Raw genomic sequence first — 17961 nt, 5'->3', positions numbered from 1 at the left:
CAGATAACATTACTCAGCAAGGCGATGGTTAATTTACAATCATTAATTGTACTGGAAGAGGGCTTGAAGCAAACATCTCCATTTTTTTTTTTTTTTTAAGATATATTCACTGGGGTACTTAGGTGGCTCAGTCAGTTGAGCATTCCACTCTTCGGTTTTGGCTCAGGTCATGATCCTAGGGTCATGGGATTGAGCCCTGTGTCGGAATCTGCACTCAGCAGGGTGTTTGTTGGAGATTCTAAGAGACAGTATTTTATCATTCAGCAGCTGCCAGAGAACTGTATCTTGAAGATACTCCTTATCTTTTGAACATTTTCAAATAAGTGGAAGCAAAACCATCTTAAAATAGAGATAGGCAGTGGCTCCCTCCAACTTCTACTTTTAATAGCCCTCTTAAATTCTTGACTCGTGTTCAGTTTATTCAATCCACTCTCCTACTAACATCTTTCCCACAGAACCTGTCATTAACTTGAGTTTAGACAGTTTATTAGGGCAGAGGGCTTGGATCAATCCCCAAAAGCAGACACTTCTTCTTTCCTAGACATTAAAATGCTGGAACAAATTTTTCTCCAAGATATGTCCTGTGTTTGCACTTCATTGAAGATCTTTGCATTTGATTTCTTCCACTGGTTAAAGTGGTTTTAGATTCAGATTTTATGTGTACCCATTTATCCTTTTAAATGACTTCCTTAAACTCTAGCCTTTCTCCTCAAAAACAATGGAAAAATTGTTATAAATAGAGTAGGCTTGGCCCCAGTCTGCTTTGGTTAGGGCCCTCGTGACTGATAGCGCAGTTTCAATCACTACCCTTTAACCTATCTTCAGTATGATGAACCTGCATAACTGAGTGGTTTGATTATAACCTGTTTCCAGTTTATTGATCAGTGCTGTTCTATGGAACATAAATATCTTGATCCTGAGATGACCTGGGCATTGGGAAATGAGTAGGAATGTGCTGGGGCAGCGCTTAGGGTAACCATCTGTCCAGTTTGCCCAAGATGGAGAAATTTCTGGGGAATGTAGGATTTTTAGTGTTAAAACTGGGAAAGTCCTGGGCACACCAGGATGAACTGGTAACCCTCGACACCAGCAGTCCTACCCACTCACAGCTGAGAGGTATTTACTTAAGAGTATTCAGTAACTGATCAGTGTGTGGGGCATCTGGGTGGTTCAGTCGGTTAAGCCTCTGACTTTTGATTTCAGCTCAGGTCATGATCTCAAGGATGTGAGATCAAGGCCCCCCACCCTGCCCCGTGCTGGGCGTGGAGCCTGATTAAGATTCTCTTCCCCTCTGCCCCTCCTCTCCCTCCCTCTCTCTCTCTCTCAAAAAAAAAAAAAAGAAAAGAAAAGAAAGGTTAAAAAAAAAAATACCAGGGGTGCCTGGGTGGCTCAGTTAGTGAAGCATCTGACTCTTGATTTCAGCTCAGGTCATGATCTCAGGGTCATGAGATCAAGCCCCACATTGGGCTCCTCACTCAGTGGGGCTCCGTGCTCAGTGGGGAGTCTGCTGGAGATTCTTTCTCTCTGCCCCTCCCCCTGCTCGTGAGCTTGCACGTGCCCTCTTTCTCTCTCAAATAAATAAATACGTTAAAAAAAAAATAACTGATCAGTGTGGAAGGGAAAGAAATGTTTAAGCCATTGATCTGGGTGGGGGAGCATGCAGACCATCAAAAGTCTGCAAACTGTAATGCATAAAAACTACATAACCCTTCCCTACATATCCCAAACCACTGAGGAATGGGGACGAAATGATTAGCATTTGTGGGACAGCTTCACAGCGAACCAAAAAGAACACACATAAATTGTTCTACCTACACAGATGTTCCCCACTGGATATAAGAATGTCTTAATAACAACCTACATAATGAAGGGAGAACCCAAAAGGAAAATAACTGTTATTATAGTGTCAACGGATTCTGAAATCCCCTCCCCTCCACATCCCATGTGACTTGAGAGGTCTTTTTTCTGTTAACACAAGACTAATAGAAAAATATGGGGGTCTTATGAATGGAAACGCTTATTTTAACATTTGCAATAAATGAGGCAACAAAGCCAGAAAATGTTCACTTATGTACGGAGCAGCAGAGTCAACCAGCCATTTGAGCTCTCTGACTCTCATTTCCCAAATTTGTACAACCTTAGGATTGGAAGTAGACTCTCCCTCGGGCTTCTTTCAGCTCTAAATGCGGTGATTATTCTAAATTCTGCCCAGAATAAAGAGGAGGCTGTTTTTACAGGAAAACTGCACTGGAGAGTTTTGTTTGGATTCACTAAGTGCAGGGGAAAGTCCAAAATGTGGTAGGATAACTGACCCATGATAAAATCAAGAAGACTTGGAGGCGGGTGGAGGGCAGTTAGCTCAGAAAGACCAAAGTCCTGGGAGAGGAGAAGCCAGATGGGGGTGTGCAGCCTCTCCAAGAGACCACCGGACACCTAGCCAGGACTTCAGGGTCTAAGCTGCGCAGTTTTCAGGTGGGATGTGGGAGAGCGTTTGGAGTCCCAGGCAGGAGGTCCTTCTTCTTGTAGACCCCCAAGGAGCTCTGACTTGAAGCCAGAATTACAGATTTTCATGAAGGAGGAATCCTGTGAAGATTGGGGCTAAGGAAGGCGGTGGGGAAAGAGGAAGTGTCTAGAAGAGGGACTTAGGATGGTAGGAAGCTAACTGCATTAGGATGATCTGAGTATCTTCAGTTTGCTTAAAAAAATAAAAAGGCAGTTTGGGGGCTCCTGGGTGGCTTAGACAGTTGAGAGTCCGACTCTTGATTTTGGCTCAGGTCATGATCTCAGGATGGTGGGATCAAGCCCCACATTGGGCTCTGTGCTCAGTGGGGAGTCTGCTGGAGATTCTCTCTCTCCCTCTCCCTCTGCTGCTCCCCTGCTCACATGCACACGTGCACTCATGCTCTCTCTCTCTCTTTAAATAAATAAATCTATATAAAAATGGCAGTTTTACTCCCCAAATGTTCACAATTAAGTTCTGATCTTTTAAATCTGGCTGAAAAGAAAGATTATAGGGAATCAATATCATCCATCTATTCTCTGAAAACATGGCACTGACGTAGATACGGGATAAATATATTTTGGGGAAAACCTGACACTCATGGTTTTGTCCAGAAACATCTCAAGAAAGAATGTCAAATACTCTGCAGGTCGGAGGATGAGATAAAGACAGGCTTGTAAACAGCTCTGGCATTGAGAAACCACACTAAGAAATGGTTAGTTAGGAAAGTAACTAATACATCTACTGCTTTGGATGTAATTTTCTAAGATTGCAAATTGTCTACTCTGAGTTTCAGAGAAAAAAAAAAAATCACCCAAGATCTTAACAAGGTCATTTCCCTAACCAACTGATGAGGTCTTTTTTCCATCAAAGAAGCAGCCTTATGGGGTGCCTGGGTGGCACAGTTGGTTGAATGTTCAACTCTCGGTTTGGCTCAGGTTGTGATCCCAGGGTCTAGGGATTGAGCCCTGCACTGGGCTCCCCACTCAGCTGAGTCTGCTTAAGACTCTCTCTGCCCCTCCCCACTGCATGCTCTCTCTCTCTCTCAAATAAATAAATAAATCTTTTTTTAAAAAGCAGCTTTATGAAAACCCAGGGGCCTCTACTGTTGGGCTGTTCTTTTTACTTCTTTGGTGCAGAATAAGGCACCAGTTTGGTAAACTCAAAGATGGTAGACCTCAGATTGAAGCATAGTCTGGCTTGAACCCATACTGCTCCCAAAATAAGCTTGGCATTGGGAAGCATTCCCAAGGTGAGCAAGATGCTTTGGAAAAACTGAAGGAGAGAGACCAGTCCCATTGCTGTTTACCAGGAGCAGAAAGGACTTCAGGAAATGTCCCAGAAAGACTGAACATGGCTAGAAAATGCTATCTTAAGTTGACCCCTCAGCACGTTGCAAAGTAATCTAGGTTGTGTGTGTGTGTGTGTGTGTGTGTGTGAGATGATGGGGGTGGGGGTGGAGGGGATGATGATTTGCAGCTGACTGAGCAGAAGGGCTGAGCGGCATATTAAAAATTATTTCTATTTAGAAAAAACAACACTGGAATTATCCCAATCCTGGATTTCAAGATATACTACAAAGCTACAGTAACCAAAACGGTATGGTACTGGCACAAAAATAGACACATAGATCAATGGAACAGAGTAGAGGGTCCAGAAATAAACCCACACTTATATGGTCAATTAATCCATGGCTAAGGAGGCAATAATATACAACGGGGGAAAAGGTAGTCTCTTCAACAAGTGGTGTTGGGAAAACTGGACAGCTACATGCAGAAAAATGAAATTGGCTTTCTTACACCATATACAAAAATAAACTCAAAATGGATTAAAGACCTATATGTGAGGCCTGAAATGGTAAAATTCCTAGAATAAAACATATGCAGTAATTTCTTTGACATCAGCTGTAGAAACATTTTTTCTAGCTATGTCTCTTCAAATGAGAAACAAAAACAAAATTAAATAATTGGGACTACACCAAAATAATTTTGCACAGTGCAGGAAAGCAGCAAAAGACAACCTACTGAAAGGGAGAAGATAATTGCAAATGATATATCTGATAAGGGTTAACATCCAAAGTATACAAAGAACACATAAACTCATCACCAAAAAATCCTATCTGATTAAAAAATGGGCAGAGGACCTGAACAGACATTTTTCCAAAGAAAAAATACAGATGAACAATAGACACATGAAAAGATGCCCAACATCACTCATCATCAGGGAAATGCAAATCAAAACCACAATGAGATATCACCTCAGACCCATCAGAATGGCTAAAATAAAAAACATAAGAAATAACAAGTGTTGGTGAGGATGTGGAGAAAGGGCACCTTCGTGCACTGTTGGTGGGAATGCAAGCTGGTGCAGCCACTGTGGAAAACAGTATGGAGGAGCCTCAAAAAATTAAAAATAGACTTCCATCGATCCAGTAATTCCACACTGGGTATTTACCCAAAGAAAAAAAACCACTAATTTGGAAAGAAAGACATATGCACCCTTATGTTTATTCCAGCATTATTTACAATAACCAAGATACAGATGCAATCCAAGTGTCCATCTATAGATGAATGGATAAAGATGTGGTATATATATACAAAGGGATATTACTCAGCCACAAGAAAGAGTGAAATCTTGCCATTTGTGACAATATGGATGGACCTACTGGGTATAAATCTAAGTGAAATAAGTCACCCAGAGAAAGACAAATACCATAGGATTTCACTCACAAGTGGAATTTAAGGAGAAAAAAAAAGTACAAAGAAAACAGAGACAAACAAAAACCCAGACTCTTAAATAGAGAGAACAAACTGGTGGTTGCCAGAGGGAAGGTTTGGGGGGAGGGGGGAATGTTAATAGATCAAGGGGATTAAGAGTACACTTATCTTGATGAACACTGAGCAATGTATAGAATTGTTAAATCATTATATTGTACACCTGAAACTAATATAACACTGCATGACAATTATACCTGAATAAAAAATTATTTCCTTTTAAATCAATTCAGTAACTATTCTTATCCCACTGGATGCTCACTTATGTTGGGCTGCCAAAAATATAAAAGACCCAAAAAGAGATTAGATAGTTCAGTCAGGGTAATACGATAGTCACATTCAAAATGTAGAGAAGATTATAGAATGACATGAAAGAGTTATGACAACGGTTTACAGAGTGTATAATTGAAAAAAAAAATCAGGGGAAGCTTCCTAAATGAAAGCCACTGAATGCGGTCATATTAAAACCATTATTTAAATGTGAGAGATGGAGGAGAATGGCCCATGTAGAGAGAATGACCTGAAGAAGAAAAATGCCAAAGGCAGGAATACAAGGCACAGTGGTTTTTCTGGGAAAGCAGCAGTGGGAACTGACAATGAGGTGAGAGTTACTAGGAATATGCTGATAGGCAACATGCCACATTGAGATGTCTGTACAGAGTAATTTAATAAGCCATAAGAGCCATGCCTTCATGAGAAAAATATGTCAAGAGTGTTAGAAGAGAGAGACCTGGGCTAGAGAGTGCACTTGGACGGGTCTAACGACTTATTAGAGTGGCATGATGGGCTGGGGTTATAGTGCTAACGATGGGAACAGGGCGGGTGATACTCGCTAGAAACCATCCCAGACAGAATGTACAGAATGTGCTGATTAGATATGGGGTGGAAAGCCATTGGCTAACAGGAGAGAATGGAGGTGGCAGTCACAGAGATTATCGAGAAGTGGGTTTGTGGGGAGTAGGGAGGTGGAAGGGGGAGCATGTCAGTGGGATCCTCAGGAAGAGATAGCCAATAGATAGGCGGAAATGTCTGGGAGGGCCTGGGGGGCACAATGCAGGATTATGATTCATCAGTACCAAGCAGTGATGAGCTGCAGACATAAATTAGAATCACCAAGGGAGAGAGAACATTAAGAGCCAAAAAAGCAAGCTGAGGAAAGACCCCAGGGGGACGCTTATTGAAAATTCAAATTTCCCTAATTCTGAATTTCTCTGAGAATAGTGACTCTAAAATCAACTATTAACGAAGTCTCAACTCAATAGTCGGTAACCAAGAGTAAGAAAAGAACAAAATTATCCATTTAAATACAAGTTTCTCAAAGAGGGATTATAAAAGCAATGCCCTTTAACACATTTGGCAACATGAGAGCTTTTATTGAATCATAGCTGAAAAAGTTAAAAATAGAACTACCCTATGATCCAGCAATTGCACTGCTAAGTATTTACCCAAAGAATACAAATATACTAATTCAGAGGGGTACACGCACCCCGATGTTTATAGCAGCATAATCTACAATAGCTAAAGTATGGAAATAGCCGAAGTGTCCACTGACTGATGCATGGATAAAGAAGAGGTAGTATCTATACATGATGGAATATTACTCAGCTATAAAAAGAAAAAAAAATCTTACCATTTGCAATGGCATGGATGGAGTTAAGAGTTAAGAGAAATAAGTCAGAGAAAGACAAATACCATATGATTTCATTCATAGGTGGAACTAAGAAACAAAACAAATGAGCAAAGGGAAAAAAAGAGAGGCAAACCAAGAAACAGACTCTTAACTCTAGAGAACAAACAGATGGTTAAGGGAGGGAATGGGGGTGGAGGGGTGGGGCGGGATGGGTGAAACAGGTGAAGGGGATTAAGTAGGGCACTTGTGATGAGCACCAGGTGATGTATGGAAGTGTTGAATGACTATATTGTACACCTGAAACTAATATTACACTGTACATTAACTAACTGGAATTTAAATAAAACTTAAAAAGATAGGGGCGCCTGGGTGGCTCAGTCGTTGGGCGTCTGCCTTCGACTCAGGTCATGATCCCAGGGTCCTGGGATCAAGCCCCGCATCGGGCTCCCAGCTCTGCGGGGAGCCTGCTTCTCCCTCTGCCACTCCCCCTGCTTGTATTCCCTCTCTCGCTGTCTCTCTCTTCAAATAAATAAATAAAAAATAAAATCTTAAAAAAAAAAAGATAATGTACCTTTTCAAGTATGTAACAAATGAAAAATAAATCAATAAATAAAACTAGATAGTCCTCAAGAAAAAAAATTTCCATGACAAAGTATTGTTCAAAGACTACTGGCTTTAGTCTTTGATAATTATCTCTTTGCCGCTCTTACCCTATCTGCCTTTCTAAGTAAAAATGATTTTTATTATTTATTTATTTTATTTGAGTGAGAGAGCGAGAGAGAGCATGAGCCAGTGGGGGGGCGGGGTAGCGGGGGGAGGGACAGAGGGAGAGGGAGAAGCAGACTCCCTGCTGAGCAAGGAGCCTGACACTCAACTTGATCCCAGGACCCTGGGATCATGACCTGAGCTGAAGGCAGACGCTAACTGACTGAGCCATCCAGGTGCCCCTAAAAATGACTTCTAGAGAAGAATGATTCTATACATTCACTGTAGGGAGGACAGAGAACACTGGATTAGCCCCAAAACAATCTGAATTCATGTTCTGAGTTTGCTGATTACTAGCCGTTCAATAAATTCAAGACATATTGAGAGAAAGATATGCATCCTACAGGGAGTTTAGGTTGCCAGGTCAGTGTATAAAGGGGAAACAACATACAGTCAAAATTCCTCTGGAGAAATCCCTTGGGAATGTGCCACATTAAGATGACAGGGAGTCTCCATAATTCTAACATGACCGATTTTCCCTTTAATCTTGGTCCAGATGGTGGTTTCTTCTAACAAGCACCAGATGAAGAAGTTGGCTCTAGTTGAGGAGCTATCTTATGCGATATACACAGTATCTTTAACATTAGGGAGCCATGGGAACCAAGGCCCATGATGGGAATAAGCAGAATCCACCTCATGTTCACTCTCCAGACAAATTGGGTAGAATGGAGGGCAGGGTAGGATGGCCAAAACCATCTAAATTTACACATTGTATGTGCATGCATGCACTCGCATGTGTGTGTGTGTTTGTGTGTATGTGTGAATACAGTTGAGTTTATGCAAGTTAAATGAATATAAGTTGAGACTCCATTGTATTGAGCATTGCTCATGTACCAGGGGTTGTGCTAGGTATAAAGAAAACAAAAATTAGCAGGTGCAGTTTCTACCTTTGAAGCTCAGTCTAGAAGGCCACTGGGAACACAAACACAGCATTCCAAGACTCTTAATAGTACAGTATGATACAGGAGAAGTGAGTCCACAGGAGTGAGAATTACGAAAGTCTTTTTAGAGAGTGACTATAAGCTGAATCTTAAAAGAAAGGCAATGGCAGTCAAATGAGGGAGAGGGAGGAAAAGTCCAGAGCGTCCTGTCAGGGGGACTGACATGAGTCAAGGCAGGGAGGGTGGGAGTGGCACATTTGGGACTCACAAGTCCTCCAGTAGAGCTGGATTACAGTATGGGATGCGGTGCGTAGCAAGAAAAGGTGCTAGAAAGGCTAAGAGTGCCCTGTGCCCAGTGAAGGGCTGGGATGTTATTTTGGAGGTGATGAGGATGCATTGAAGGTCGTCAAGGAGAGAGATGATTGCATGATCAATTTTTATAAAGGTCATCCTGCCACTATGGAGAATGGGTTAAAGCAGGCTGAGAATGGAGTCAGAGAAAACACAGTTGACCGTTGAACAATACAAAGGTTAGGGGTGCCCACCCCTGTGCAGGAGAAAATCCGCATACAACTTTGGACTCTTCCAAAACTTAACTACTTATAGCCTACCTTTGACTGGAAGCCTTACCGATGACAACCAGTCAACACTTATTTTGCATCTGATATATATCATATACTCTATCCCAACAATAAAGGCACCTGGACAAAAGAAAGTGTCATTAAGAAAATCATAAAGAAGAGAAAATATGTTTACAGCACTGGATTCTTAAAAAGTCCACGCGTCAGTGGACCCACATGGTTTAAACCCGCGTCGTTCACGGGTCAGTGTAGTTAGAAAGAAACGAGACGGTTGTAGGAGAGAGACAAGGGGACACAGATGGCAGCACCAGGAGCGGAGAAGAGCCGGATTCCGTTTATTGACTGTTTAGTCTGTATCCAGCGCTATGCCAAGAACTTGTACTCATCATCTTGCTTTTTCTGCCAGTAACCCTAAGAAGCTGGTGTTGCTGGGTCGTGTCATCCCCGTGGCCGTCCCACGAGGGCCTTGCCCACCTCATCCCAGCTCCAACCCTCACCGTCCTGCTCCCCTGGGACCTTTGCAAGCCCCGCCCCTCCACCTGGCACCTTTTTCTCAAGGGCATGGCTGGCTCGTTCTCATTTGGGAGGAACAGCTCATGTGCTCCTTTCTCCAAGAAGGCTTCCCCGACCCACCCCATTTTGAAGCAGGTCGCTTTCTGGATCAGCCTGTCTTTCCTTCATAGCACTTACCATAATCTCTAATTATCTTATCTGTCTGCTTATTCTTATCTGTGTTCCCCATCTAGAACATACGCTCCATGAGGCCAGGGGCCTTCTTTGTCTCACTCACTACTATATCCCCATACCTAGCATGGTACCTAGGTGCTCAGTAAATATTTATTAAGTGAATATGCATTTTATAGGTGAAGACAACAAGAACAATAATAAAAATTAACACTTAAATAGGGGCTGGGCACTAGTCCAGTTCATTTAAGCCTCATATATTTGATATAAATGTTATTATTTTCCCTATTTTATAGATGGCAGGTAACCTGTCCGAGGTCACACAACTTGTAAATGGCAAAGCAGGGATCCAGAGCCGGGCAGTCTGGCTACATGCTTTCAATACCTTTGCTCTATTACTCGAAGCTGGTGCTTTTTTATTAAGTGTCGGGCCGCGTGGCTGGGGATGGAGGAACTAGGATTCCAACCTGGGTCTCTCCAAGTCTTGGAACCCAAGCTCCAGGGAAAGCCAGATCCACAGGGATGGGGCAATGAGAGAGCGAGAGAGTGGGAATCCAGCCTGTGGGGTGGAGCTAAGAGAGGACCGTGTGGGATTCAAGGGCACACAAAGGTGAGGGTGTAGGCTGAGGTCTGAGTGTGCAGGATTTGATGTTCTCGTTGTACCCATTCTCTCCTTCGCTGTGCCTTCTACTTTTGGAGCAAGGCACATTACTCAACTGTTCCGATTCCATCTTCTCGTTGGTAAAATGTGGGTTTAAGTACTGACCGGACAAGATTCTTGTGAAGATTAAACTAAGATAAGGCAGACCCATTGGCAGATGTACAGTAAACAGTCCCCTCATTTTTCCTGTACCTCCCACTCACAGGAAAAAGCCCAAGTTCCAGGAAAATGGGCTAACTATCCAGATGACATAAGGAACAAGAGAGAACACTCTTGGATGAGGGTCCAGCCATCTAACCATTCCACAAACTTTTTTTTTAAGATTATTTATTTATTTATTTGATAGAGAGAGACACAGCGAGAGAGGGAACACAAGCAGGGGGAGTGGGAGAGGGAGAAGGAGGCTTCCTGCTGAGCAGGGAGCCCTATGCGGGGCTCAATCCCAGGACCCTGGGATCATGACCGAAGGCAGACGCTTAACGACTGAGCCACCGAGGTGCCCCTAACCACTCCACAAACTTAACAAGACCTACAATGAGCCAAGTTTTGTCTTTGGAACTCTTGCACTTTTTACAATAATTAAATGAAGAATTCATCAAACTAGGTACATTTTAATCTAAATGTATAACACAAGTCTCCCCTCTCCTTCTAGATGTTTCTTTTCATTCTTACTTCTTGCTAGGTATATGAGGTATTTATCTTTGGACAAGTCACATATTTTAGTCTTCAAGTTTCTCATCTGCAAAATGGAACGGTAGTCCTTTTATAGGGGTCTTATAAGGATTAAAGATTATGTGTAAGTACTTTTGCAAAATAAGTACTCTCCAAACATAACAAAGGAATGTTATTAAAAATGTTTTTATGGGGGTGCCTGGCTGGCTCAGTTGGTAGAGCACGTGACTCTTTTATTTTTATTATTATTTTTTAAAGATTTTATTTATTTATTTAACAGAGAGAGACACAGTGAGAGAGGGAACACAAGCAGGGGGAGTGGGAGACGGAGAAGCAGGCTTCCGGCCAAGCGGGGAGGGCGATGCAGGGCTCGATCCTAGGACCCCTGGATCACGACCTGAGCCGAAGGCAGACGCTTAATGACTGAGTCAACCAGGTGCCCCTATTTTTATTATTTTTTAAAGATTTTATTTATTTATTTTTGAGAGAGAGAGAAAGAGAGAGGGAGAGCACAAGTGGGCTGGGGAGGGAGAGGAGAAGCAGACCCCCTGCTGAGCAGTCCTGATGCCGGACTCAATCCCAGGACCCTGGGATCATGACCTGAGCTGAAGGCAGACACTTAACTGACTGAGCCACACAGGTGCCCTGAGCATGTGACTCTTGATCTCGGGGTTGTGGGTTCGAGCCCCATGTTGGGTGTAGAGCTTACTTAAAAATAAAATCTTAAAAAAATACGTTTTTATGAGGCAGAAGGGATATGCTTCTTGAGATCATGCCACTTCCACAAAGTAACTTAATTAGTATTCTCCAAATTACAATTGCTCAAGGGCTTAAAGTTTTATATCTCAGCTAAATCTTGCCCTTCTAATACCAGGTGAGATAATCATTAACACCCTGCCCTCAGGACAAGGAACGATTTTGCTGTGGTCTAAGGAACCACCTTCCACCATAGTCTGCCCCCTTGCGAAAGTGACCTAAGAAAGGCTGGTCAACATTCTTCACCCCTGCGCCCCAGTTTGGTTAGGGATAGGGATCTGGACCAAGCAGGACCAATATGAGGACTCCCCTACACTGTTGCTGAACTCTCAGGAAAAAGATTTTCTTGTCCCCCAGGAGCCCAGGAGTGCCAGGGGTCAGAACCACGTACCCGGAGCTACTTCTGGCTATTTCTGACACCATGTGGGGAGAACCTGCCTGAATGGGGCCAACACAGAGAGAGAGAGAAGGTCACCAGCTCGTCCCAGTTTGCCAGGACTTTTCTGATGATAGCACTGAGAGTCCCGTACCTAGGACCTCCCTTTAGCTCTGGGCAAACAGAAACGGTTTTTCACCTCCTAGAGAGACCGACCACCTGACAAGAAAGAGTCCTGAATATATTGTTTCCACTCTCGATCCAGCTTTATTTGGAGCCTTTTGAGCATCTCATTTCTGTGACCCAGTGGGTTCTGGTGTCTATTTCAGGAACTTTGAGTTGTGTTTCTGCCATTTGCCACTTAAGGAGTCAGAGCACACTCCCAAAGAATGTGCACATATAAATAAAACTCGAAGTTAAAGAAGCAAAATAAATCGAAGTAGGAAACATGCTATTTTTAGATTTGAAAAATGCGGAAATGTGATCATGCAGTCACTTCTGAGGTTGAGATAATTTATTTGAAGTAGGGCTCCGAAAAAAGAAAATGTATACAAAATGGAAAAAGGAAGCGAGGCAAATGAAAACATTCTTATGGAAGAAAAACCTCATGGCATGAGAAAGGTCAGAGTAATGCATGAGCAACAATTCAAAAGAACAAACTTACATAGTGAGGGGGGTTAAAAAAAAAATAGCTGGGAAAAAAAGTAACAGCTTTGCTTTTCCATTGAAGATGGACAATTTGGTCAGGAATCTACCTGCAAAAAACAAGCCCAACAGCTGTTTCTGCAGATACTGATCAATTTCACAAGATTTAAAGCAAAAATCTAAATGGCCTCTGGCTCTCCACCATGGGGCAGGGAGGCCAAAGACAGTGCTATAGGAATAACCAGAAAAGCTCGAGAACATGGTCTTTGGACTATGGCTAGGAGAACCTGGTGCTCTGTAGTGTTGGTCAGAGAAGTGTTGAAATCTGAGCTCCTGGAGGGTTTCCTCTGGGAATATGGCCAGAAGGGAGAGGTCTAGATAGTCTATCTCTGCAGGAGTCGCACAGAATGGAATGACAGCCCCCTCTGTCTGGCCTCCCCTGAAGAAGGATGAGAGACTGGGGCCTTTTTCCCCAAGGGACTCTTTCTAGCCTGTTTCGATACCATTTCTAATTCCAGTGCAGAATGGAAAAAGTCGAAGGGTTGAAAACCAAGAGAGAAATCATTTTCTAAATAGAAAGATAACATGGGGAAAAAAAAAAAAGCCAGTGAAGCTATGTGATTCCGGGCTACCTCTGTGAATATACTTTCCACTGAGTCTCACCAACTTTAAACTATTTTCACTTGGTTTTCTGATATCATCTCATTAGAGGGAACTAGCCATTTTCGTGGTCCTGTTACTTTGGTGGGTGATTTGGGGAAACTGAGGTGCCCTGGCACAGTCTTTCTAACACAACCACTTTAATTGAGGATGGTAGGGGGAAGAGAGGAAGGAACTTTTGAGGGAGGAAAGGAACAACACTATCTGTACTTGCACATTTTGCAAAAAAGATGTCAACACTGTACTTGCTGAAGGGCTTTTCCTCTTTTCACATGACATTGAAAATAGAAGAGCTGGTATCATTTGAAGTTGTCTGGTAGCAAAGAACGAGATTCACACACTAAATCTTAAGTCACAAGAAATACTCAAGCTTAAAACCCGGGAGCTCCTTGAGTGTGTGATTGGATTTTACATTGCCTTTGAAGATGAAGACACCCAACATGGGCTAGAGCGTTTGATGATTTGGTTTTTTTAAAAATAACTTGCAATTCAGGAAGACCCCACCTACAAGCAGGATATCCTGCTTTCTCCCTGAACCAGGATGCCATCCAGCGTCTAAGAAAGGAGTCAAAGCCACAGGAGATGTCATGCTGTCCTGAAAAGCATCCCTTGCAGAATCAGACCTGAGGGATCACTGATTCTGGGCTGTGCTTGCCTTCCTCCCTGGGGGATGCTCATGGTGGAGCTCTCACCTCTGAAGGAAATGGAATGCATTCGCCAAGGCTAATGGGCAACTGAGAACCCTGACTCACCCAACATTTATTTCTACCTTCCTACAAATTCCTGATAGCTGCGTGCCAGGTGTTTATATGGTGCTGGGCAATGTGTCTTCTGCAAGGAAAGGCACAGGTAGAGACAAAGGGGGTCTTCTTACCTGGGCCCTCATTTGGTAGTTGGGGAGATTTGAGGTTCCAAGAGGTTATGTGATTTACATGGAGTGACAGGGTCACTCCGAGAGGGCAGAAGCCAGCAAGCATACCACACCACAAACCTATAGCAAAAATGGTCTCCTCTCCTGGGCTTATCTACATAACCATCTTGGTCTCCCACCTTGTCTATTTGACTATGGCTGGAAAGGAGAAGGAGACTAAGGGGAAGAAAAAGAAAAAGGAGGGAGGTGAAAGATTCCTTTTTCCCTTGGTTTTCTTCTATAGATTTGACATTGAGAAGATTGATCGTCCACCTGTCACAGTAACCACAGACTTTTAACACCAGCCCCAATCCACATTTTTCTTCTTTTAAAAAGTGATTCAGGCTTTTGTTAAGTTAACGAAATGCCCTCACCTCAAACCATATGTAAGGAACCACATACATAGTACTGACTTTTTATAAATCAAAAGGGAATAGTGAGAATAGAAAGGGACTACATATTTAAATATGAAAATCAGCCTTGACGTACCTAACGCTCCCAAATCATATGCCAATGATGGAACAGCAGACAAGAGGTGAAAAGATGGGGGCCAGACAGAGAGGGGAGGTCAGGGGAGCCAAAGCTCACAGTACAAGAGCAAACCCTATTCAACAGGCCAGTCGCCCTGGGATTCACAGACCAAACACGGTATTTTCCAGAGAATGTTGGCATGTTTATCGCCCAGCAGGCTCTGCCCTGCAGCCTGAGAGCACCGACCAGTGTTTCCAAGTTGGCAGCCCCCCAAAACCAGAACAATGATTGCTTTTCTCTTGCTATAATAATGCTGTTGAGTTCATCAGAGATCCATTTTGTATTTTTCATTGAGTCCAAAGCATGTGATTTCCTTCAGAAGAAATCCTATCAAGGTTTATGTAGTTTTAAAAATAACTGATCTGGTCCATTGGTAAAGATAGAAATGTTTTGTTGAGAGAAGAAGGAGCTGCTCCTAGAATCTCATTATTGATCTGAATAAAATGTTTTAAAAAAAAAAAAGCCAACTCTACACATGTGATATAGTATATGCATGAGTCCAAATATTTCTCAACTCACTGGGTCTTAGGGAGGCAACTATGGTGTAAAGCCTTATGCTTGGTCATTTATTCATTCATTTCATTACTCAATCATTTATCGAATTTATCGACCATTTTACTATGTGTTCTAAGCATTGAAGATGCAGCTGTTAACAAGATAGAAAATGACCCCAACATCATGGCACTAATAGTATAGAGAAGGCCAAGAACAAACCCGTGCAAATAAGTAAACATGATTATTCCAAATTAAAAAAAATGATTATTCCAAATTCCTTTGAAAGAAAAACAGGGTGGGCTGGTCAGCTCAGCCTCTGTGAGCTGTAACATCCGGCTGACCAGGAGCCTGTGCAGGTCTGGGGGTACGAAGGAGAATGGCTGAGGCAAAGACCCCGAGGTAAGAGCGAGTCTGACAAATTTGGGGGAAAGCAAGAACACCACCGGGGACCAAAAAAGTAATGCCTATTGTGGTAAAGATTTAATAAGATGAACGCAAAAGAACACGATCGGTTTTAAAGCAATACCACTCAAAGGTATTACTTGGCCATGCTAGACCATGATTCTGCATCTGGAAAGGAATAGAGGGAGAACCATGGATTTCACTTTTCATCTTCTACATCCACTAAAAAGGAGCAGGCTCTGGAGAAGCCTTTCCAAGTACAGCACGTTGACGTCATGTGAAACACGGAACCACACATACCTGGGATCCTATTGAGCGTCACCCAGAAATGTTCATCAGGGCTGAAAGTGTCTTTGGACCAGTGGAGCAAGTCAACAGCCCGTGGGTCGTGGAGGACAAAGTCGGTGAACTCTCTGGATAGAGCAACATAGGCAGAGCCAAAGTAAATGGTGAGGTTATGGGGAGGAGGTTGTTTCAGCGCTGTGGTTCTGATCACATAGGAAAGCTCTTTGCCCAGGTGCTCCCGGTGGACGTATTTAGTCCGTCCAATAGCGTGAGCTGGGGGCAGCACCCCCGGGGTAATGTTTTTCCCTTTAAAGCCTTTCAGATACCGGACTATCTCCTTGTTGGTTTTCAGGGGGAAGTCTTGCCCACACGTGTTGATGGCGTACTTCCATGGTACCTTGGACGCCACGAGGTCTTTGATGCAGTTCAGGTCAGCCTGGAGCCTGGAGATCCCCCCATAGACCACTGGCTCCATCTTGGAAGCCAGGAAAGCATTTGGGAAGCAGCTCAGTAATTGCTCCACTGAATCTTTAAATTCAACGGTCGCCTTTTCATCCACATGAACACAGTAGACATTCTGAGGCATGTAAATAGCTCTAAAGAGCCTTGCAAAGGTATCGAAATTGTGATGGATGGCCATCATATATGCCAAAGGAAATTCAGCTTCTTCTTTAGATAAAGGGGCCGTGATGTAGTGGCTTTGGGTCAGGTAATCCTTGCAAGAAGACTTCTCGTACATTATCAGTTTGTTTCTCCACAGGAAAGGCGTTTGGCCTCTGACAAAGGATGCGCAAACTTGAGTCAGCATCAAAGTGTCTGAGTTATTCAGCCTCTGGAAGCTTTGCTCTCCCCCAAAACTGAGCACGTAGAACACAATAAAAATGATTACGCAAGAAACAGAAACTATAAAGAGGTAACGCATCGAAGGCATGCCTCACAGAGGAGCAAGATTTCAAAGACGGGCAAAATCTGGAAGTCCTTCCCCAAACTTACTTTTTCCTTTGAGTTCTTAGTTTGGTACATACTCCAGTAATTCCTAACCTGAAGGCGACGCTGGGAATTGATTGCGTTTCGCGCCGGGAGTCCAGCTGGGGCTCCGTCCGTCCCCCGTGCTGATACTAGCAACTGGTCCCGCCTCGTTCTCTGCTTCTCGGAGGCCCTTTGTCCAAAGCCCCGCGGCAGGTTCCCGAAGCCCGGCCTTTTCCCTCCCTCTGCCTCCCTGCCCGCTTCTGCTCGCTGTGGCCCCCGATCTCTCCGGCAACTCCTTTCCGCTGCAGGATGAGCTTCTCAGATGTCTTTGAGTTCCCCCGCGTGCTTCCCCCTCCCCCCATTCAGGGGATTAGCGCCGTGAAAGCCGAAGTTGAAATAATGTGTTCTGGCAGGCGTGCTGTTTCCTGCTAGTCACCCGCAGGCGGCGGCGCCCCCCCCCCCCCCCCGGGCTGCTCATGGCAACACCTGGCCCCTCGGCCCTTCCAGTCCGATCCACGGGATGTAATGTGGCCTCCGTGCGCAAATGCTTTCATGAAAATCATGCTCTGATGACAAAAGTGACTGAAGAGACAAGATCGAAAAGAAAAAAACAACAGCATACAGCCCGGCTCCTTTGTCATGGTGTCGAGCCCTGCCCTACCCTTTACAAAAACAAGAGATTACGGGACTCCCAGTCCTAGGGGACCTGAAAACGCAGGCTCCCTGGGGCCGTGACTTTGAGATCAGGTGCCAGCCCCTCTCCCCGCTTACAGCATCCAGCATC

General features: G+C 43.7%; 1 protein-coding gene across 1 annotated transcript in view; it reads right to left on the bottom strand.

Moving 5' to 3' along the window:
- The window catches only part of LOC118027450 (N-acetyllactosaminide beta-1,6-N-acetylglucosaminyl-transferase), a 58749-nt gene extending 41179 nt beyond the window's left edge, over positions 1-17570 (bottom strand). Inside the window, exon 1 of the mRNA XM_035030833.1 lies at positions 16224-17570. Coding sequence (XP_034886724.1) covers positions 16224-17139 — 916 coding nt within the window. The 5' untranslated portion in view covers positions 17140-17570. The remainder of the gene's footprint in view (positions 1-16223) is intronic.
- Positions 17571-17961: the final 391 nt, after the last annotated feature.

This window comes from Mirounga leonina, unplaced genomic scaffold (assembly GCF_011800145.1).
Source record: "Mirounga leonina isolate KUSES-001 unplaced genomic scaffold, KU_Mleo_1.0 Mir_366, whole genome shotgun sequence".
NCBI lineage: Eukaryota > Metazoa > Chordata > Mammalia > Carnivora > Phocidae > Mirounga > Mirounga leonina.
Note: the sequence above shows the minus strand (reverse complement) of the source record. Positions and strands in the feature narration are given on the sequence as shown.